The 25,053-nt window shown below is 34.7% G+C and overlaps 1 protein-coding gene, 1 long non-coding RNA gene and 1 pseudogene across 2 annotated transcripts in view; all 3 read left to right on the forward strand.

The window, feature by feature from the left end:
• LOC18096659 (mediator of RNA polymerase II transcription subunit 15a-like) overlaps window positions 1-25,053 on the forward strand; it is a 99,777-nt pseudogene that overhangs the window by 73,175 nt on the left and 1,549 nt on the right.
• LOC127905037 (uncharacterized) overlaps window positions 1-25,053 on the forward strand; it is a 98,928-nt gene that overhangs the window by 72,326 nt on the left and 1,549 nt on the right. The window lies entirely within an intron of this gene.
• LOC18096656 (probable terpene synthase 6) lies at window positions 12,023-12,960 on the forward strand. Its single transcript, XM_052450968.1, has 2 exons — window positions 12,023-12,318; window positions 12,624-12,960. Exons 1-2 carry the CDS (start codon window positions 12,241-12,243, stop codon window positions 12,921-12,923), a joined length of 378 nt encoding a protein of 125 aa, XP_052306928.1. The 5' UTR covers window positions 12,023-12,240; the 3' UTR covers window positions 12,924-12,960.

Genomic DNA, 25,053 nt, shown 5'->3' on the forward strand with positions numbered 1-25,053 from the left:
CTAGAAACCAAACCAAATCTTTCTTTGACTAAAAAGTATTTTTCATTGATCAACTTTCTAATAATAAACAAACATATAAAAATTTAAAAAATAATTTCTAAAAAATCACACTCTAAAAAATATTCAACATCTTTCTTGCAAATTATTAGCAATGCAATAGTCATAATAATTATAAAAGAGGTAAAAGGTAACACGTACGTAGAGGAAAAAACGGCAAGGAAATTTCTCAAGCGTGTAGAAGTGGTATATATTGAGCTGGAATTTGGAGTGCTAATTTCGTGGTGGGTGCAACAACTGGGCCCACGCGTTAACATTAATGCGTTCCTTTCGTGGTGGTTGCAACAACGTGAGCTGGATGAGATGAGCTGGAGGATGTCCTCACTGAGCATTATTGTTAATTAAATTTCTATTTTATTTTTTATTCAAAATTATTATCAGGTTTTTCTAGTTTTTTATTTAAAAAATAATAATTTTTCTATTTAGCTGTTTCTATTTTTATATATAAAAAACTGTAGTAATAGTATTTGGAAATAGACTTTGATATTTGATGATTTAATAAAGAGATTCCTATAAGAGATTATCTATAATGCTTCAAGCCTTTTTCAGAGAAAGAATATTAGTTCTTGCAAATTATTAGCAATGCAATAATTATAATTATAAAAGATAAAAATATAACACATGCGGTAAAAAAAAGCAAAGGTATTTCTAAAGCGCATATTGGTAAATATTTGCAATTTAACTCATAAAATTATATGATTTTACAGGTTAATATATGTTTAACATACAGAATCTTCTTAAAAACTCTAAGATTAAAAAAATTGGGTTGAGATCAAGTAAAATTGATAAAATCAAATGAAATTGCAAAAAATCATGATTTTAGTACCAATTTTACGATTTCAACAAAAACACTGCACTGCAATAGTGCAATATATGTTACCTCAAGACCAATAGCGGCATGCCATTTGTCCACACAAAAGACGTGTTGCCAGCTACGCCCCGAAGGGGATGACAATAGCGGCAGGGGAGAGGGGTTTAGGTTTGGTTTTTTTCACCAGTGATTGGCTGAGTTAATGAGCATTGTGGGTCACAGTTGGTGGAAATGAAGGGCAAGCACTAGGTTTCAGGCATGGAGGAGATTGAATGAAAGAAGGGACGGGTGGAGGAGAAACTGGAGAAATTTCCAGTATTCGTTCATGAGGAATAGAGGATGAAATTTCCAGTATTTTGTATCCTCTCCCCGGTGCTGTTTATTTTGGGTTAATATAAGGTAAGGAAGATGATGATGTTTATAAAGGCTGGGATATGGTGGAGATAGCTCACGATCTGATGGGCATGGTGTTTGGTTTGTGTTTGAAAGGATGACTATGGTGATGTGGGTCTCTGGGTCGGTTGAAATCTGGAAACATTTCCAGACTTCTTTGTTGGTCCTCAGTTGTTGTTTCTTGGTTTTTTTCCTGGAAATCTGGAATTAATGCAGTATTGAATGATTTTTGGGACTTGATTATGCCTGGAGATGGAATTGAGAGATTAGAATCTGGGTTTATTTTGTTGGGATTTGGGTTTAATTTGGATCCTGGACTAGATTGAATGAATTGGACAAAATCAGACCGAAAACATGCTTTGAATGGGCTGAATTGAATTAGTTCAATTTAATTGGACTGAATTGATTGGAATGAAACAAATGAGACTGAAATGAAATTATAACTAAGATAATTGATCCGCAGAATGTTTCCTACTTTTAATTACAGTCCATGGCTTTTGAGTTTTTCAATTTCATTCAATTAAGATATTTAATCTTATAATTTCTTTCACTTTATATCTTAAAATTTATCAATGCATCTTTCCAATTTTAATTTAACTTGACTCATTTTTTGTGTTATTTTTTAATTAAAGTTTTTATAGTTTTATAATTTTATTATTCAAATTTATTTTATTCCATGCCCGTGTTAAAAATGGGTTTATGACACCCTGGTAAATGCATCATGTTGATCGATATTGAGCTGGATTTTGGAGCGGTAATTTCGAGGTAGTTGCTAATGGAGTATCTTTACCTGTACTTGATGAGTTGATGCCATGACAAAAGCGGAGGAAGACGATGGAGAGAGAAGCTGTAATTTCATTTTAATTTTATAGTCTTCATCAGAACAAATAATTAGTTATATACAATCTGTATTCAACACTAATTATCTTGCTTCATGCATGTACTCATTACTTCAATTATTTTAGATTGCCAAGGGTGTTTTCCTTATTTTATACTTTAATCCTCTTGGTTTTAATTTTATCTAATTTATAAATAAATTTTAATAAATTGATCATGATGTTGGAAATGGAAGTGTTAGAAATATCACTGGGAGAAGACAGTCAGTGATATATATATATTTTTTATCTGTTGATGAATTGTATACTTTTAGAAATTGTAAAACTCTAATCATTAAATAGAAGCCTTAAATATTTAATGATTTTGTTTTATTAAAGATGATATTTAATTTTTAGATTAAATAATAATAATGAAATAATTAAAGATAATATTTAATCTCATAAATTAAATAGAATAGAATAAAAATAATGAAAGATTAAATAATAATAATGAAATAAATTAAAGATAATATTTAATTGTAGGGGTTGCTGGTGTGGAGGAGTTGTTGTCCGCCATGAAGAGAACTAGGAATGGAAAAAGAATCGTGTTAATCTCGTTAGAGCTATTGCTCTGATACCATATAGAAAACAGAGAGTTGAGATAATTTCTTGTATATTTTATTCAGTGTTCTTGTTACTATTTAAATACAAATTTGTACTTGTAGATTTGTTGCATCAACTAAGAATAAAAGATTAATTTGTTATATCAGCTAAGGATAAAAGATAAGAAACTATTTTGAATTCTTGTTGCTTGATTATAGGAGGATTTGTGCGTATCTGCCGGTTACAAGCTGCAATAGTAAACTTGTATTGAGTGGATTGTTATATCCTTTACATACGGAGCCTCGCCCACGTACTACAGTACAGCTTAAAATGGAGGTCGTGCTAACTTATTTTTCCCTATGCTTATTGAATACAACGGTAGAAATTAGTCATTGCCAAGAATAATCTTTGTAAGCTTGTAAGAATATTCATATTAACAATATACTAAAAGGCTCAGTGCCCCTTTTACTGTTTACCTAGACTCAAAGCATTGTGGATTGAAGCAGTGTAATGACAGCCCAGTCCTTGAAACAAAGAGTTGCAAGGGGCAGCGGGGGAGGGATGGGGTTGTCTTTTCACTGGGTTGCATTCGACATTGAAGTGATGCTTGGGGAGAAAATGGTCAGCAAAAGTTTTGGTGGGGCTGCAGGCCATGGGGAGCGTGCACCTGGCGCTGGCGCTGCCCACCCAACGACAATGGGCGCTTCAAAAAGGGTATCCTGATCTAATTCAGAAACTGACAATGCTGAGCATCCCGATATGACTGAGAGTGTGACCTAAGAACAAATCAACAAAATTTGTGACAGAAATAGAGTCTTTAGTGCAAAACTCGGGTCAGGATCCTTCTCGCGGCAGAAATCTCTGCTTTCACGTTAGATATTCAAACGAGAATATCTTGAGCTTCTGATATCGAAATCAAGCGATTCAAAAGCCCAAATTTATCTACACGTCTAGGACTACAACTTTGATGAAGGAGTCGAAGTGAGATGAAATCGTTTTAGAGAACAGAATCTGGCAGTAATTGAGTTGGTCAAAAAGGTTCTTGATCTGACAATGTCGAGCATCCAAATCTGACTGAGAGTCTGCCCTAAGAATAGTGATCCCTAGGACCCAATAAAGGTGTAGGTCAATTTTTCAACATGTCATGAGTGACAGAATATAGCTAGGATGGTCAGATATCGTACGAAACTAAGTCAGAATCAGAGCCTAAGTTGGAACAAAAAATTGCGACAACAGTAGAACCAGTTTTTTTAGTGTAAATTCTAAGGGATTTATCCAATCTTAAAGACCAGATAACAAAGGAATGAATTTAGCATTATGAAGACTCCAGATCAAATCTAAGAAAGCCTGATGATTTTGGCAGCAAAGGGGAAGGATAAAGAGAACAGAAAACAGCTCAAACAGGGTTTCAAAAATTTTTTTTTTCTCTGCTTTTGTCAATCTTCCAGCAAACATGAGCTAAACTCCTATACTCATTTCAAAAGAGGTATACACCGTCTCCAGCACGTGGGGTCCAAAAATGAGTAACAACACTCCTCAACCAATTTTTAACTATTTTTTTAGCATTTTGATATCCTCTTTTCACTATTATATTTTTTTGATAATATTTTGATTTTTTTGTATTTTATTTTTTTTAAGAGAGAAAAAAATATGAGTTGGGGAATAATCCAAAAATGGGTTATGACAACATTTATGAAAAGGAATAACTTCACCGAAGATTGAAATGTTCTCATGGCTGTTATTTTGTTACATCCGGACATCACAATCATCATTTAATTTTTTTTTGTTTTAATAGTGACAATGATGTCCGGTAATGACAGTGCATAATATGCCATACAGTATGAAGTACTGATTTGAAGTGTGAAGTGGTTTCGTGAAAAATGTTGATATGGAAAATTAAATGGAGAAAAATAAAAGTCACTAGCTATACAGTGTTCTAAAGCATTTGGTAGTAATCTTGACTAAAATTGACAAATGCTAATTAACCACATGTAAAATCAGACTACGTACCAATCACTCAAATGTCATTTTGCAATTTTACTTTAGGGATAACTTCTCGTACACAAGTTCCCAACTTAAATTGGATCCCTTTTTCTCAATGAGGTATCTATTGTATTGGAAATTCTCAATCTCATGATCATCCGTCTATCGAAATTCATAATATTCTCTCTCTTTTTTAATTAAAATTACAATTATTGGAGGAAAAAAAATAAAATTGACAATTTATTATTGATTGGATCAACTCTTGATTTTTTGGCTCAATAATAACTCAACCAACTTTCTTACGTATCCCTTCCCTGCAAGTGAAAACCTTTTTCAACTTAAAATTTTCAAATGTGTCACCTTAAGCTTTGAATTGTCACTTTAAAATTTTCAAATGTACACCTCAAATGTCACCTCAAATAATAGCAAGGAAAAATTACTTCTCTTCTATCTATGTCTAGCAAACGGTAAATTACTTCTCTTCTATCAATGTCTCGCAGTATTAAGAAAAATTAAGTTTCAAAACTATATACAAGCCCTTAGAGCCATTAGATTTGTGGGATCTATCATCCAATTCTGCCCTAAGATTATAATCTGATGTTTCACAATTTGTTTTTTAATTTTTTAATTCTCTGTGTTTTTTTTTTTTTAATGATATATATCTTATGTCTCCGCTCCTCTCAGGTCAAAGTTGATGTTAAAGTAGTTATAATTTTGTCTAGCCGTTGATTGCTTTTATTTTAAACAAAGAATTCATCTTTTTATAGAGTGAAATTCTTTTCTTTTTTTTAAGGATTAAGCATATAGTTTCTAAAACTTTAATAATTGTTTAATTAGTTCAGATAAACTAGAGATTAAGTTATAACTAACTCTTTTTTTTATATATAAAGCAATCATTTTAAAATCTAATTAATAAGACAGTTGATTCTTAGTGAATATTTCACTGCAAGAATTCGAGTGGTACACCAGACAAGTACAAGTGTTGAAGGAAAATGTGAAGGACATGCTAATGGCATCCAAAAAGGATACAGTGGAACATATTGAATTCTCTATAACCCTCAAATTAAATCTTAAACCATTTTCGACCAGCCAAATGTCACTTCGTGTTTTTCACCAAAAGCAAAACAAAAAGTTTTCATCACTTCTGAAAACCTCTAATTTATAGAAATCACTTGAATTTCTTCAGAATGAGTTTGTTTTGAATCGATGTCAAAATGATTTCTGTGTCTAGAATAGCTTTGAAATTCCAAAATTTCTGCATAAAAACAACTATTTGTCAAACCTTCCTTCACATAGCCTCATCCCCAAACCCGAATTAAATACTTGAGGGCATGATCAAGCTGGGGAGCAATAAAAAATGCATGATAGGGTTGGCTGCATGATTCCCTTCCTAAGAAAAATGTCGGGCAAAATTGACAACCCTTGAGATAGAGGGTGGAGGACAAAGAAGTATGATGACATCAAGTCCTTCCTAGAGGCCAAGATCATAAGATATGACTCGAGTAAGCAAGAGCGAAAAAGCCATCGATGTTTACTATCAACATTCCAACTTTTGAGAAAAGAAAGATACCATGAAGAAATGGGGACCTATATTTCTCAGGTAAGTATATATGCATATTGATCATAATGCATTATTTTCAACATTGTCAGATCGGTGTTTCATCATCATCTTTTGGGTAGTGCGTTTTCGAACCCTACCTCATTTTGAGTGCACCTTTGTGCCCTCACTTCCTTTTGTGTGCGCCTTTGAGCCACCATTTCTCAGGTAGTGTGTTTTCTAACCTTACCTCATTTTGAGTGCGCCTTTGAGCCCTCACTTCTCAAGTAGTGCGTTTTCTAACCCTACCTCCTTTCGAGTGCGCCTTTGAGCCACCACCATTTGGGTAGTGCATTTTCTAACCCTACCTCATTTCGAGTGCGCTTTTGAGCCCTCACTTCCCTTTGTGTGCGCCTTGAGCCACCATTTCTCAGGTATTGCGTTTTCTAACCCTATCTCCTTTCGAGTACGCTTTTGAGCCCTCACTCTTTCCTTTTTCCACTTGGGTAGGTCACCCATTACAATGAGACCATCCTTTTTTCTAGGTAGGTCACCCATTACAACGCGACCAATTCTCCATGTTTTTTTATCTAGGTAGGTCACCCATTACAATGAGACCATTCCTTCACCTAAGTAGGCCACTCATTACAATAAGACCACTCTTCCTTTTTTCCTCTTGGGTATGTCACCCATTACAATGAGACCATCCTTTTTTCTAGGTAGGTCACCCATTACAACGCGACCAATTCTCCATGTTTTTTTATTTGGGTAGGTCACCCATTACAATAAGACCCTCTTCCTTTTTTCTTCTTGGGTAGGTCACCCATTACAATGAGACCATCATTTTTCTGGGTAGGTCACCCCTTACAACGCGACCAATTCTCCATGATTTTTTTATCTGGGTAGGTCACCCATTACAATGAGATCATTCTTTCACCTAGATAAGTCACCCATTACAATGAGACCACTCTTTCTTTTTTCCTCTTGGGTAAGTCACCCATTACAATTTGACCATTTCAAAATCTTTCAAATTTCAAAAGAAAAATCTTGCAATTTTTACTCTGAGTGCGCTTTCCAGCCCTCAAACAATTCATCATTTCTTGATATAGTAAGTCTGTTGTCTTTTTTCTTTTTCTTCTTCTTCTTTACAAAGCTTATTATCTAAAATCTCTTATGAGATTTTAAAATTTTCAAATGTACACCTCAAATGTGACCTTAACCATTTTTCTATTCAAATTGGATCAACTCTTAATTTTTTTTTTTGCTCAATAATAACTCAACCAACTTTCATTTTTCTTATGCAATCAAGTCTATTATGAGGCTAAACTGTCTCCAATCATTTGAAGCCATTTCATGATTAAAAAATAAATAAATAAATTTTAAACTATAACTTAACATGTGAAGACATTTACCTAGATATAATGTTTGTACCATTTTTCTCATGCTTCAATACCAAAATCACATCCATCATTTTTTTTTATGTATATTAAGAATTTCCATAAGAAAAGTTAAAGCACGTAACGTCTTGATATTTTATTATAAATAGCCTTCCATTGATGATTTAGATACTCAACCAGTAATTAAAAAACTGGCCTCTAGTTCTTCTAAAAAGAAATGGAAACCCAAGCACATTTAACAGCAAACAGTAATCGCCAAAACAATTCTCGTCCAGAGGCAAAATTTCCCACCAAGCTTGTGGGGTTGTAGCTTCGCTTCATTTTCCTTCCCACAAACGGTAAATTACTTCTCTTCTATCTATGTCTAGCAGTATTAAGAAAAATTATGTTTCAAAACTATATACAAGCCCTTAGAGCCATTAGATTTGTGGGATCTATCATCCAATTCTGCCCTAAGATTATAATCTGATGTTTCACAATTTGTTTTTTAATTTTTTAATTATATATTACTTGTCTGTGTTTTTTTTAATGATATATATATATATATATATATATATATATATATATATATATATATATATATATATATATATATATATATATATCTTATGTCTCCACTCCTCTCAGGTCAAAGTTGATGTTAAAGTAGTTATACTTTTGTCTAGCCGTTGATTGCTTTTATTTTAAACAAATAATTCATCTTTCTGGTTAAGAGACATATCCCACTGTAAACTCTTGTATGCTTGCCCTTGAAAGCCTGGAAATCTATTTGCCCTCCCAAACCAGAAATGTTTAATAATAGTTTCTAAAACTTTATTAATTGTTTAATTAGTTCAGATAAACTAGAGATTAAGTTGTAACTAACTCTTTATATATATATATATATATATATATATATATATAAAGCAATCATTTTAAAATCTAATTAATAAGACAGTTGACTCTAAGTGAATATTTCACTGCAGGAATTCGAGTGGTACACCAGACAAGTGCAAGTGTTGAAGGAAAATGTGAAGGACATGCTGATGGCATCCACTATGAGAGCATTAATTAATTTCAGAGGGAAAATTAAATCTTAACATCTCAAGAATTAATTCTGCTAAATCTTTCTTTCATTTACAAGAAGAAATCTATGGTCAAAATAAGATTATTAAAAAAACTGACTAGAAAAGTAAAATTATTCCTTCATGAAACTAAATAAATATTCTTTAATAATTCACAAACATCTTTTGAAAATTGGCTAAAATTTGTATTGTGTTTTTTTTATGAATCATCAGTTGTGTTCGACAAGTTCTAGGACACCAATGGAGAGTTTAAGAAAACAATCATCAACGATGTTAAAGGCATCCTGGGCTTGTATGAAGCTTCATTTTTAAGTGTGCATGGAGAACAGGTACTGGATGAAGCCCTTGTTTTCACAAAGGCAAACCTGGAGTCTTCGGCTATGCAATCAAGCCCACGTCTAGCAGACCATATTAGGAATGCTTTGATCCGGCCCTTTCACAAAGGCGTACCAAGAATAAAGGCTAGAAAATACATCTCTTTCTACGAAGAAGATGAGTCTCGCATTGACATTCTACTCAAGTTTGCCAAGATAGATTTCAATCGAGTTCAGTTACTGCATCGACAAGAGCTATCCATTCTCTCGAGGTAATTTTGTGTTCGAGTTCCAGAGAGACATCAGACTAAGTTTCTATTGGAATTTATTTACTCGGTTGCTATTTACATTTTAGGTGGTGGAATGATTTAAATTTTGCTGAGGAGTTTCCTTATGCAAGAGATAGAATTGTAGAGATCTATTTCTGGGCAAATGGAGTCCATTTCGAGCCTCAATATGCTTTCTCTCGGATGATGGTTGTTGTTACCCATTTTTGGGTTCACATAAAAATGAGAAAATGCAAAAAAATATATATCAAAAGAAATCCAACAAATAATAGGAGCGAGAAAATGATTGCTGGAATGCCGAAAGAATGCCAAAATTGGTTGAGGAGATTCAAAAATGCAAAAGGTTAAAATTTGACAGTGAGAGCCCTGTTGATGAGGAAAATTCAATTTGAGGAAGAAAAGTTCAAAATCAGATGTTTATAAACTCAATTAAATTTTATCCAAGGTTTAATTGAATTCATAGAGGGTTTGATTGCAAGAAATTTGATTTTGTAAGTCAATTTAGGCTTTTATCGGAAGAAATTAAAGTTCTGGGGTCCAATTGTAATTTTAAAGAGTTGATTTGCTCAAATCATGGGCTTAATTGCATATTTATTGAAGTTTGATGGCCAATTAGGAACTTAATTGAAACAATCCAAAATCAAGGACCAAACCAGAAAAGGCGCTAACATTAACGGACACAATTACAATTTTGGCAAGGATTTGATTACAAAGCTGCAAGAAATTCAATGGCTGAATCAAAAAAAACCAAGCGGCGCCGTTTCACCATGTCATCGTCTGCAACAGCTGGTGTTCTTTGATAATTAAGGAAGGAGACGTTGGCAGCGATAATGGAGCTGTTTCCAAATCAAGAAGGGAGCGTATCACGGCTGACAACCCTCACCACCGTGATGCACGCCGGCTTACCAAAAACATTCTCATCCTCCGGCTATAAAAGCCAGAAGAAAAACCAAACGCAAGGGGGGAGGGGGGAAACACTGGAGAGGGAAGGAGACAGAGGAGAAAGAAAACAGAGAAGGTGAAACGTAAAGAGGAGAAAACAGGGGGGAGAGAGCAGACAGAGAGGAGAAGTGGCATTGAGAAAAAAAAGAAGAAGGAGACAGTGAGGAGAACGAGAGAGCAGAAAGAAGAAGAGTAAGGGAGAGCAGGAAGGCAGAAAGAAAACGGGGAGAACAGAGGAGGAGAGAAGAAGTCAGTAGACGAGGACGGCATCACCATCAACTTCCCCTTCTCCAGAACCAGGAACCAGACCGAGCAAGACAGGGAGCGACATCATAGCTTCTTCCCAGAATCCCAGCTACAAGATTAGGAGGGATTTCTCCCAGCAGCGGCTGTGAACCAGGTAAGCTTTTCATTCCTTTTCCTTCCGTTTATAATTGCACAAATACTGTGCAGGTGCAATTTAATTACTTTGTGGCTGTAGCTGGCGTGCGTGAATTGTTCACGCACGCTTGCGTTTAAAAGCCAGTCGGGTCACTGGCTTGGGCCAGTGACCCGACCAGGCTTGCTGGGTCCAGCCCAGCCACATGGGCCGGGCTGGGCCCAGCCCAAAAAAAAATTCTTCAAAAAGTATTTTAAAAAAAATTTGTGATTTTTTTTTTGTAAAGTTTTTACTGCATTTTGATCAATATCGGTTTGTATTTTTATACTGTAAATATCCAAATCCGGCATTAAAAATACTCGGTTTTCATCAAGACATTAAAAAAAATATAATAAAAAATATTTTGTTTTCATGCATACGGCCAAGTCTCTCTAAAAAAAAATCATATTGCATCTTAAAAAAAAAAAAAAAGAGTTTTAGCATGCATTTTGACTTTAATAACCGGTTTATTAAAGTCACGAGAACTGGCCAATATTTCAAAAATTCAAAAAGAATTATTTTGTTTTATTTTAATATCTGGGGTTACGACTTTATACGTAAGATGTATTCCGGATATTAAATTCTTTTGTTAGTGTTAGAACGGTCAGGTTTTACCCGATAAGACAAGGACCTCCTTACCGAGGAGGACTTTTCTTAAACCATAGACGGACCAACAACTAGAAAACATGACAGGACCTTAGATTTTATCAGATAATAAAACAATACAGCTTACCTTAGGTAGGGCGTATTTAGGGTGCTAAAACCTTCCCTTTACGCAACCAGTCCCCGTACCCGATCTCTGAGACCAGTTAGGGTTCCTAGTGACCAAAATACTAGGTGGCGACTCCCATTCCATTTTTTTCACTAATAAAAGACAAGAATTCCTTGTCTCCCCACATTTGCCATATAAGATAAGATTTTGAGGGTGGATGTTTTCGCCGCGACGCCACACACGTGCAACAAAGGTCACGAAATATACAAAAATTGTATCACTGGTAGATGATACATATGATGCATATGCATCTTTTGAAGAAATACAACATTTTACTAATGCAATTGAAAGGTTTGTTTCTTGTTACCTCATAGACTGTCTTTCTCTTCTAAATCTTTCATAAACAAAGAAGTCGATACAAAGATGTTCAGGAAAGGAAATGGAATTTTCTGTCTCAATTTCAGATGAAGCATGAATGCTATTGATCAACTACCTGCCGATTACATGAAAGTTCTTTATCGAGCTCTTCTGAATCTTTTCAACCAAACTGAGAATGATATGGGAAAGCAAGGAAGATCCTATGCCTCATATTATGTGAAGGAGGCAGTATGAATATTTTTCCAGTCTCATGCTTTCTTTTACTATTTCTAGCATAATATATTGTTATTGTATGTATATTAATTTAACTATTGCATAGGTTTTACCACACAATCTTTGTTTTATTTGTATGTTATTAGTTCAAAGAATTGGTGAGAGGCTACCATGCGGAGGCGGAGTGGGCAGATAAATGCCATGTCCCAACATTCGATGAGTATGTGCGCAATGGATTAGCCACAAGTGCTTATGGGGTAATTATGGCAGCATCCTTCCTTGGAATGGAAGAAGTTGCAGGAGGGGAGGAGTATGAATGGCTAAAAGTAATCCAAAAATTATTAAAGCTGGAAAGATGATCGGTCGTTTGATGAATGACATTGTGGGCCACGAGGTAAGATGTCTGAATTCTTAAAATTAAAAATTACTAGATACATCGAGAATTGTATTCTCATATCTTATATAAGCAAGGAACCAATTTTGAAAATTATTTACAAATTTTATCTTTTAAGTGAAAAAGTATTAGTTCAACTTATGATATACTTAATAACTTACAGGATTTTTCAATTATTTCGTGCATCAAAAAAATTGAACCAAGGTTCAACTCATGACTTTCTTTCTTCTCAATATTTTTGTGTTTAGAAATTTTCATGTTAAGTTTATTTTCTAAAAACTATAACATCGTTTATATATTTGAAGGATGAACAAAAGAGAGGAGACTGCGCATCCGGTGTTGAATGCTATATGAAACAATATGATGCATGGGAGAAGAAAGCAATTGAAGAGATACAAAAGATGGACGTTAATGCGTGGAAGGATATCAATGAAGATTGCATGAGGCCAACTAATGCTCCAATGCCTCTCCTTCAACATTTTGTTAATCTTATTCGAGTTACAGATGTTATTTATGGGAATGATGACGATGCCTACACAATTCCATCAAGTTTAAAAGATTATGTCACTTTATTATATATTGAGCAAGTGCCTCTGTATGAATAATGGTGTAGAATTCGTACTTTGAGCTCATGGTGGAACGCTTTATTAATGTATTGTAATAAAACGAGCTGTGACTCGTGGATATTATATGTACTATTGGATCTAGTGTGTATTATGGTATGTATTGAATTTGATAGTTGAGTTTGAATTTTATTGAAAAGATTTAAACTTTGCAGTGGTTATCTATTCTTAATTTATATATTATTCTTATATATATATATATATATATATATATATATACAAGGTGGAGCGATGTTGATGGCTTGGGTGGGCTATAGCTCAGGTCAAGATTTTATTAATATTGTTTTGTAATAATATTAAATTAGTCTAAGTAAATTAGTTAAAGAAAAAAAAAATTTGTACATCAAATCAACCATCCTTTTTTTAATTAAAATTTATATATTTTTTAGTTAAGAGAGTCAAAGTCGAAAGTCGTATCCTTCTCTTGCTAGATTACTTCTTGTTCCCTTACATATTCAACTCACAAAATTTAACAAATGCAACACACATTTTCTTCTTTCATTTATTCGATGGTACTATTCATCACACAAATTCAACTTAATTTTATCTTAATCACTAAAGCATTGTTTCAAACTTTAAAAGATGTCGGATTTGATCTTCTCTTTGCACATGTACCACTACCAGAAAACCGGCGAAAACCAATGGAATTACCGACGGAATTTTTTCGTCGGTAATTCTTATCGACGGAAATAATTCCGTCTCAAAATCTGTCGGTATATACCGACGGCATAACTCCATCGGAGATACGGTCGGTATATACCGACAGAATATTTCCGTTGGTATATATCGACCGGATCGCCGATGGCCTATACAGTTTGTTTGGAAAGATGCAATGGTGTGGTGACGTGGAGTTTTTTCAGATGATTTTACTGACGGAATGACCGAGGGATTCAAACTGAGATAGCCGTACAGTGACGTGGCACTGTCACCGACGGATACATTCCGTCGGTGATTCCATTGGTAAAAGCCATTATATACCCAACCCCTCTGCCGACACTCTCTTCCTCTGTTTCTCCTTCTTCTTCTTTCCTATCCCACCTCTCCCCTCCCAAACTGCAGCCAACCACCCATCACAACTCTCCACTATTCTCAACACAAGCACTCAAGTTTCTTATACTTTGTACGTGGTCACAATATCCGTTTCTTGTGGATTTTATCATTTTTTGTAAGTAAATCTATCCTTTTTAGTTTTAACATTTAAATGTGAATTTTATTGTTTTTTTAGTATATGTATTTTGTTAACGTATGTACTTGTTTGATTGTTATTTATCAAAGAAACTTATAGTATAAATGTATAATTTTGTAGTTGTTATAGTTTGTTTTAGATTTTGTCAAATTATATTTGTTTGTAAATTGTTGAAATTTTGTTTGAATTACACCAAATTAAATGTGTTGTGATGAAATAAATAATTAATAGCTTGTTTAACGGGTCTTTTTTAATTGTTATCAATTCTATTTCAAAGTTGTGATTTCTGTAAATTTATATATGTATAAATTTGTATGTATGAACGTTGATAGTTGATAATTGATAATGAATATTTAACATAAGTGTTGTTTTAGTTTGTTGAATAATGTCGGGGAAAACCAATATTTTTGTTATGTTTTATAGAGGTTCAATAGAAGTCATGGATGATCGTTCATGGATTTATCGGGACTCACCCCGAGGATTGCGGAGGATGGATTATTGTAACGGTGTCCAGGGTTTTATTAATTTCGCAATATCTATTCCGAGAAATTTTACTGATGGCGGAATTAGGTGTCCATGTAGGAAGTATAAAAATTTAATGTTTATGCATCAAGATGTTGTAACGATGCATCTTCTAACCAAAGGTTCATGGAGGATTACCTGTGTTGGTATGCACACGGAGAACTATTTGTTCCTGATGAGAGCATGGAAGAACAGGTGGTTGGGTCAACTTCTAGTGCTAGCAACATGCATAAAGTTGGAAATGAGAACAGTAATCCTTACAAGAATATGGTTATGGATGCAATGAGAATGAGTGAAGGTAATGTCAGAGAATGTCCAATCATAGATGTCGCACCCTCCCGAGAGCTCGACGTCGCGGCGACACTTCCTCCGTAGCGGGGATTCGATGTTGGGGTCTTTCTGTTGTGAAAAAGGAAGTCGCCACCTAGTATTATGGTCACTAGGAAACCTAACTGGTTTTTCAGAGATTCTAAGGCAAGGGATTGGTTGTGTAAAGGGAGACCATGAAAAACAGTCACTCACAACAATAGACCAAGAAAAAAACGCAGCTGTAACGTAGACAAATAATCCAAACTACAAAGTATGGCAGTGACAGTGGGCAAGCACCACCTTTTTGTTCAAACCAAAACTAAAACTAGAGCAAAGCGGGGAACATATTTTTTTGGAAAATAAGCAAGCAACCGGTGCCAAGTTTCAATACAGCAGAAACTGGCAGCTATATCTGCGGATGCTGCTGGGCCATAAACTCACGGTTCCTCATAGTAATAAACCAACAAAAGAAAAAAAATAAAGAAAAAGCATACAGCCTTGACGTAAGATCAAGAAAACAAAACGCAGCTGCAACGATACAAGTAATCCAAACTATAAAGCATGGCAATGATAGTGGACAAGCACAATCCTTTTGTTCAAAACATAATAAAACAGAACATCTAGAGCAAAAAAACCATAAAAGGGTTTGGGAAAGAAAAACCACACACCAAATGCCAAGCTTAGCAAAGAAAAGGAAGACTAGGAACCATACCTGCTGATGCGGCTGTTTTGAATGCAGAAAGTGAGGTGCAGGCAGGTGGAAACCTTTGCTTTTCTGCCTCTGAAACTGAAGAAAGCCTTCCTCTTTTTCTGCCGTTAGGAGCTTTTCCAAAAAAACTCTTAGAGCCTTTGTAAACCCCGGTTCGACAGAGTAGGATAGACTCAACCCAAGGTAATCTCCTCCTGTTCTCAATGATTTTCGGCTTCTCTAAACCTCAGCTAGTGTAGCACTCTGTTTCTTTAACTCTTCTCTCCCTCCTCCTTTTTTGCTCTCTCTCTTTAAACTCTCTCTGTCTCTTCCTTTTCTCCTTTCTTCCTCCCTCCAAAAAAAAAAACCAGCCCCCGGTAGCTGCTAATAACAGTATATATATAGGTGAAGGGGGAGCGGAGCAGCAGCATGCGCATGGGGAGCAGGGGACACCAAGCCAGGGCAGCCTGCGCTGCTCCCACGCCTGCAGCTGCTCGCACGCCTGCGCTACTCCCACGCCTGCAGCTGCTCCCCACTCCTGAGGGTCTTGGGCAGCGGCATGCACATGGGAGGAACAATGTCTCAAAACAACACTGTTTCGGGTTCTGTTCTCTTTTTATATATAATTAATATTATGTTTGCAGGTAGCCAAAAACATGCGGCAGAAATTTCACTTTCTCATTAGATATTCAAACATGCATATCTTGAGTTTCTGATATCTAAATCCAGCGATTCAAAAGCCAAAATTCATCTATGTGTGTAGGACTACAACTTTCACGAAGGATTCAAGGTGAGATATAATCGTTTTACTGGACAGAATCGGGCCGCAAAACTGGTCGGTAAAAATGGTCTCCTGATCCGATTCAAAAACTGACGAATGTCGAGCATCCCGATATGACTGAGAGTATCCTAAGAATGAACCAGAAAAATCGTGATGGCAGCAGAAATTTCAGTGCAAAACTTGGGTCAAAATCCTGCTCGTGGCAGAATTCTCTACTTTCACGTCAGATATTCAAACAGGAATATCTCGAGCTCCTGATATCGAAATCAAGCGATTCGAAAGCCTAAATTCACCTATGCGTTCAGGACTACGACTTTCACGAAGGATTCCAGGTGAGATATAATCGTTTTATATGATAGAAACGGGCCGCAATCTGGTTGGTCAAAAAGGGTCTCCCGATCTAAATTCAGGAAACTGACAATGCCAAGCATCCTAGTTCGACTGAGAGTCTGCCATAAGAACAGTGAGCTCTAGGACCCAATAAGGGTGTAGGTCCATTTTTCAACATGTCATGAGTGACAGAATATAGCTGGGATGGTCAGATATTGCACGAAACCAAGTCAGAAACAGGGCCTAAGTTGGAACAAAAAAGATTGCGGCAGCAACAGAACCAGGTTTTTTTTTATTTCCACTTTTGAGGGATTTATTCACCCTTAAAGACCCTATAAAAAAGGAATGAATTTGGCATTATGAAGACTTCTGATCAGTCTAAGAAAACCTGATGATTTTGGCAGCAAAGGGGAAGGATAAAAAGAGCAGAAAACAGCTCAAACAGAGTTTTCAAAAAAAATATTTCTTTCATTTGCTTTTGTCAATCTTCCAGCAAACATGGGGTCCAAAAATGAGTAACAACAATAGAAGAAGAACCTAATGCAGATGCAGCAAGGTTTTTTGATCTGTTGAAAGATTCTGACAAACCATTATGGGATGGCTTCACGAACCACAGTAAATTATCAGCCATAGCACAAGTGTTCACCATCAAGTCAGATCACGGGTTGAGTGAGGCCGGTTATGACAAGATTATTGAATGGGCAAGAAACATTTTACCTGAAGGGAACAGGCTGAAAAAGAACTTCTATGTTGCCAAGTCCATGATGAAACCCCTTGGTTTAGGATACCAGAAAATTGATATATGCCCTAACTTCTGCATGTTATACTACCTTGAAAATGCTGAGATGACCGAGTGCATGACATGCGGGTATTCCCGTTACAAATCTAGAACTGGTAGAGGGAAGACTCTCGTGGCATATAAAAAACTTAGATACTTCCCAATCACACCTAGACTGCAGAGGTTATTCATGTCACCAAGGACTGCTGAGCACATGACATGGCACCAATCACACCATGCAGTTGATGAAGTGATGGTTGGTTCATCCTTCTGACGGTGAAGCCTGGAAACACTTTAACAGTGTGCATCCTCACTTTTCAGCTGAATCAAGGAACGTGTATCTTGGGTTGTGTACAGACGGATTCAACCCATTCGGGTCATTTGCTGCTCCTTATTCTTGTTGGCCGGTCATACTGACGGTTTATAATTTGCCACTGGGGATGTGTATGAGGCTAGAGTTCATGTTTTTATCTATGGTCATACCAGGTCCGAGCAGTCCGGGGCGGAATATAGATGTTTGTCTTCGTCTGTTGATTGATGAGTTGATGTAGTTGTGGTCCTCTGGAGCTTTGACTTATGACATCTCGAGGAAACAAAATTTTGTTATGAGAGCGGCTTTGATGTGGACTATCAATGATTTCCCAGCTTATGGAATGGTTTCTGGTTGGAGCACGCATGGAAAGCTAGCATGTCCATACTATATGGAGAACAACAAGGCATTCACGCTAACAAACGGGGGTAAAGCTTGTTTTTTTTACTGTCACCATCATTTGTTGCCGCCGAATCACAGGTATAGAAAGAACAAAAATGATTTCTTTGTTGGCAGAGTTGAAAAGGATGTTGCACCCTCGCGTCTTTCCGGTGAAGAATTGTTTGATGTTGTGTCAGAGTACGGTCACATTGTGTTTGATTCATGTATTCATATATTATATAGGATTGGTGATTCTAATAATTTTTCTCACTTGTAACCTAACTTTTAAGGTTTATCTAATGGATTAAGCTTTAAGATCTTCACTAGATTCTAAATAGTTAAAAGGTCCCTTATTTTATTAAATTTGATAACTGAGTTTTGATTTAATGAAAAAACAATTTCAAGTAATATTTGCTCAAACCCTAAATGACCATAAATTGTCTAATACGATTCTTTGAACTCTTGCAAAATAATTTAAATTACAATTTTCACTGAATTTATATGTTGTAGAAAACCCTACACTAACCTGATATGCCACATATCACAAGACTTAAGCAAGTAAAAAGAAAATGCATTATTATTATTATTATTATTATTATTATTATTATTATTATTATTATTATTATTATTCATCTCCTCCTTAGTTGCAATGATCATTGTTGCAATCCAATTTTTGACCCATTTTTTTGATAAAATTTTTAAAAAATTCAAAAATAGCGAAAAACAATGAAAATCCAAAAAAATATGTTTCTTAATATATTTGCATCGTTTTTAGCATTTTCAACATTGTCTCAAAAGAATTTAAATTTTCAAAGATCTTTGGAACGCGTTCGACTTTTAATGTGTTACTTTTAAAATCACCAATTTTCCTCATTTGAGTCGATGTTGATAAGAAAAATCCAAAAAAAAATCAAATTTACAAAAAAAGAAAGAAGTTGAGGGACCAAGTTTGGAAACCTAGCAATATTTTTACCTATAAATACTGGTCTCCACAACATACACAAGGAAGGAGGGACAATTTAAAAAAAAAAAAACAAGGGAAACCCAAGAAAACCCTAAACCTAAACCTATCTCTTTCAAAACCAAAGCCGCCGCCCCCTAGCTTGGGATTTTCTCTCCGAAGACCAGCCCCTCTCCTTGATCTCCCTCTCTCATCTCACTAGACCTCACGCTCCCTAAGCCAAACCCAAACCAGCCTCATTTTCTTCTTTCTTCTTCCCCAACTGCCTCCTTCCTTGGCTGCTCCCCTCCTTCAACTGCCGTTTCCCCTCTCGCCAGCCAAAGTTTTCCCTTCCCCTCAGCCCCAAAACAAACCAAAAACCGGCCCCATTTCCCTTTCTCTTTCCCGAACTCCCAAAACCAGAGAGGGTGTAACACCCTCAAATTATAATGTTATGAAATCTCACACATTTCTTTACTAATGTCAAGTATTGAATAATATGTCTAAGATTATGGGATTATTTTATTTTATTTTATTTTAATTTCGACAGAGTTTCCTTTGTTTTCTGATGTTACCAAGTTATCGACTAGACTTCATTCAATCACAATATCCAAAACTTCCACTTTGATCCAACCATCCTAGATCATATCCCATCTCATCATACAATATTTAACATAACTATACTTCATTGTATTTTCTCAACCTTACATCATCAACAAATAAAACATTAACTACAAACAATTATAAACTCAAAAGATTTATATTGAACTAATTATTACATTAACATGCATCCATCTTTTAAACATGCATGACTATAATTACTAAGTATTCTTTTCGAATAGTTTACTAATATTAGTTCCTTACTCATACTTTTTAAATGTATAAATACCAAAAGAAAACATCTTTATGATACATATATTAAAATCTACATATAATACAAATTACATATAGAGCAAAGATATTACATCCCACAAAATAAACAGATTTAAACACAAAACCCATATTTAACGCTCTGCATCACCTCGTGAAAAACTTGTATACATAACATTAATAAGAAATAAGGAAGATAACACATTAAAAATAATAAAGCTATTATGTTCACAATTCTTCAAAATATATCAAATTGTCTTTCATCACTAACTTACTACATATCCACATTAATAACCCATCCATAATTTATTAATCCTATACTTATAAGACATCTGCAACCAACACTCATTGCTTAATTTTTAATTTGGTAATTCACAATTTTACCTCAAACTCAGCTAATCCTCTTAGATAGCCAACAATCAAACAGGTAATTCCATAAATATTACCCAATATCCGGCTATTCTCTAATAATAGCCAATCTAACCGGTAATTCCATACGAATTACCCAACATCCGGCTATTCTCTATTAATAGCCAATCTAACCGGTAATTCCATACGAATTACCCAACATCCGAATTATATTACAAACAAGTTTCTTCTTCTATTTTTTCCATATCAATAGGTCATAAACAACTCATAACTAATAATGAAACTTTGAATTTTAAAAGAAAGTGATGAATCACCTACCGTCTGCTCGTGATGGCCCAACTCCTCCTACCTGATGCCCTGCTCCCGGTACAACTCCTGAATCAATCAGATTGCACTACATTATTAATCCATTATTATTTCTCCTACGTGCCTAAATTTGAAGCACGTAATATCTTTTATTTAATTGGGGTTTACACCAAAATTTTCATTCATTGGTCACCTTATTTTCAACATATAGTTTTAATCAATTTTTTTCTTTTAACTCACTTAAAGAATTCTCCCATGAATACTTTGTTTCTTCACTTGTTCATATTTTGAATACTTCAAATAAGATAAAGAACATCATTTCTCAAATATAAAACAATCAAAACCTCATTCCTATATTTCCTCATCCTTAACTACAAGTTCTTTTCTTCAAACTTATTCAATTTCTTTCTTAATTAATATTGTTTTACACTTGTCACTTTTCATATCTTCCACTTGGGTAGGTCACCCATTACAATGAGACCACACTTCATATTTTTTTTTCCACCTAGGTAGGTCACCCATTACAATTAGACCATTCTTCTCTTTTTTCACTTAGGTAGGTCACCCATTATAATGAGACCACTTTACACACATTTTCTTTGATTTTGGTTAAAGGAGGTCTGTGAAACCCTAGAAAATTTATAATTTAACTACGCAGATGTATAACCTACCATGTAAATGTAAGACTGAAAGTGATATATACTGGTTCATATCAAGAATTCAGATTCAACAATTGATCATGCTTTATCATAAGAAGGATAATAATCAACATATATATTATCAAGAAGCACATGATCCAATTCATATTAACGAATCAAATATTTATAATATTTCTCATGCATATAGAAAATTATCCACTCACCTGACTCAAAATCAAACGGTAGTCAAAAGCAAATACCGAAAGAAATCCTACTAATGTCCCGCCGGTAGAATATCAGGATTATCTGAATACAAAGGAGACATATTCAAAAACGACTTGAAAGAACATATAACCTATTTAATACACTTAACTAAGGGTCAATTCCATAACCCTATATGTTTTTAAACTAAATTAGTCATTTTTCCTAAAAACCAAAAAATTAACGGTTTTCCCGAAATCTAATCCATAATAAAACAAATAATAAGACTTGATAATAATTCACTAAATAACCCTCAATTATTCATCAAAAAAATCTGCAAAAGTTAATATTACAGCTGGGGACTAATCTGTAATTTATCATATTTTTAAGGGTCAAATTGTAACTTTGTCAAATTGAAGGACCAAACTAAAAATATCATAAATTCATGAATATAGTGGAATTATGTCCATAATTCATCCTCATTTCTGTCCAGAATCTCTAATTATGCTCCAGGGACCATTCTGGAATTTTTCCAAATTTTTAGGGTCAAATTGTAATTTTTGTCAAATTGGAGGACTAAATTGAAAGTGTTAAAATTTCATAACTATACTGGAATTCTGCCCTTAATTCATATTTTATTCTGTTCAGAATCTCGGAATATGCTCCAGGGACCAATCTGTAATTTTCCAAAGTTTGGGGACTAAACTGTAATTTTTACAAATTGAGGGGCCAAACCGAAATTTTGTCATCTTCAACCTCAAACCCAGAATTTCAACAGAAAACCTACTGTTCTTTCCAGATTTCTAACTCAAAATTCACCATTTACACAAATCATAACTCAAAATCATCATCTTTACCTCCAATCTTCTATAATCAACTAAATAATTCATTACCCACAACAATCAACCCTATAACATTTAAATTAATTCATCAATAAACCCAAAACACAATCTTCAAAACCTTAACATTCAATCAAAACAGAAATTTAAAGCTTAAAGAACACATATTTATATATAATCTTACCTTTAAACTTATTTTCTCCAATTCTCTTCTATTTCCCTTATCTTTCCCTCTTTTCTCTTCTTCTTCTTCTTTCCCTTTTCTTCTCTTTTCCCGGTTTTTCACTCTTAATTGCATATCTTTCTTTCTTTTTCTTTTTTTTCTATTTATATTTATCCACTCTTTGTTTAATTACTACAATACCCTGAATTCATTTATTTCTACATCTAAGTCTTCAAGGGCTTTGTAGCCTTTTCCTACCCATTTACTTTCAAAACATCACAGGTGAGGTCCCAGGATATGATTTATATTATTCTCTAACAAACAATCATGTCATCCAGTGCATTGCACCAACTGTTCACCTCTCATAATGGTTCAAGTCAGTAATGCTCTTTTGGTAGCTTTATGTTCTACTGATGCCGTTGCTATTGAAAATCACACTCATTTGTTACCACATCATGCCCTCCAGCTCATTGCACCATCTGTTCACCTCTCATTTTGAATTTAACGGACATGAATTTTAAAAATATATGTATAACTGGACAATGCATTTGACGCTAGGGTAACTAATCATCAGCCAATTGATTTTTATGGGAAGAAAGAAATTAGCAAGTGGATTAACTCTGAGGCACTTAAGGTTTGATGTGCTGATAAATCATCAGCTTGCTGTAAAAATCTCATGATCACCTCCTCGATGCTAATTCTGTAAGGCATGTGAAATGTTTCATCCTTAACCTGTTAAGGAACAAGTACTGTGATGCATGGCTATCTATATTTTATGATTGAGATGGTTTATTTTAAAGATTTTCCTGGTTAGGAGGTAAAGTGTCACTTTCGAGCTTTTCTGCCATGATAAATGTCTCTCTGTCTGTTTGAATGATTACATAACGTTGAGATGGAGTTCATAGTACTCCAAGTCCAAAAAGGACTTGTATTTCTATGTAGAAAAATACTAATGGTCCTATCTAGGATAAAACTCCTTATTCTTTAGGAACAATAAAATACTAAATAGAAATAAAACCAAGACCTACAACATTCCATAATTTTCAGCAAGTGTGAAAATTACAGAAATATCCCTGTTTGCGGAAAACATTAAAAAAATACATGAATTCTAATTTCTTTTTTGCCTGCATCAAAATTTTTGTAGTGTCCCTGGATTCTACAGCAGAGACTGAACATGCAAATGGTGCTGATTGGTAAGAGGAGATCTACCAAAAAGTAATTTCTGTGGTTTACTGTTCATTAAGCGAAGTTCATGTATGTCATAGTCTTGCAAGATTTCAATGGAAAAGGTCTCCTGGAATTTGGTACAAGGGAGTTTTATTCAGCTATGGTTGCGATTAGTTAGGAAGCATTGTAAGTTCCATGATTGCAGCAACTAAGAAACGATAAATTACTGATAAGATGATTAAAGGTAAAATATTCAGATTTCTAGGTCAAGAGGGTTATTTTCTTGGTACTGACACAACAATTTTTTTTCTATTGCAAATCTCTCCCTTTCGATTTTTTCCCTGTATTTCCATGCATTTATTGTGTGGTGAGTTATTATTTTATTATTTCCAACAAGTCCAATTGACAATACTTCTTACTGTAATAGACAGACTTGAAAACAAGAGTGAACTGTTTCTGAATAGTCATCGTTATATTTGGTTAAGTGAACAGTTATTTTCAGGATTACAATCAAATTTGTTCTGAAACATGTGACAATGGAAGAAAGGAAAATAAGTGGACCTAATCCATTGAATCATGACCATGTCCAGTATTGTTCAATTTTTTAGGATATAAGGGTTATAAATCCAAAGTTATAAAGCTAAGAAGTGTTTACCAAAGTCGTGACATCCATTGACTTGAGTTGGAACAATAGAAAACAGTGGTGATTGTAGTTTGCCGTGAGACAAAGTAACTGAACTTGACCAACCCCTGAATCTTGTCTGAAGTGGTAAAAACTACACAATCCTTTGCATCTTTGCATGCAATCAATAACGATATTCTCTTTTGAGTTTTCAGCATTGATTCCACTCTGCTATTTTTATCTCAAACAATATATGCTGTCCTCTGCCATTTTATTTATTATCAATTCTCTCAAGTTTGCTTATGTTTCTTTCTGACCCTGGCACGTGAAGAAATCAAGCATATGATTGATAATGTCTTGCTGGTTATATGTACTTCCTAGATCAAAGTTATGAAGGAAACGTATTTGCCTGAAATAAATGAAATGTACCAGAGAATTGCTACCAAGTTACAGCAGGTAAATTGTCTCTGTAATGTTTTCCAATTTATTTGCCCACACATGATTCATAAACCCCCACAGTTGAGCTTTTGTATTAATTTGTTTTCCCCATCAGCATTGCTTGTCACTGTATCATCTGCACTAATTACCTCCCCCACCCCCAACCACCCCACAACCAAGCATTGACACGGAAGAATTGGAATAGAAACATTTTTTTCACTAATGTTTACTAGTTTTGCTCCAAAGGTTCAATGCAATTTTTAATTCTCGTGTA

The sequence above is a fragment of the Populus trichocarpa genome, chromosome 3 (genome assembly GCF_000002775.5).
Source record: "Populus trichocarpa isolate Nisqually-1 chromosome 3, P.trichocarpa_v4.1, whole genome shotgun sequence".
NCBI lineage: Eukaryota > Viridiplantae > Streptophyta > Magnoliopsida > Malpighiales > Salicaceae > Populus > Populus trichocarpa.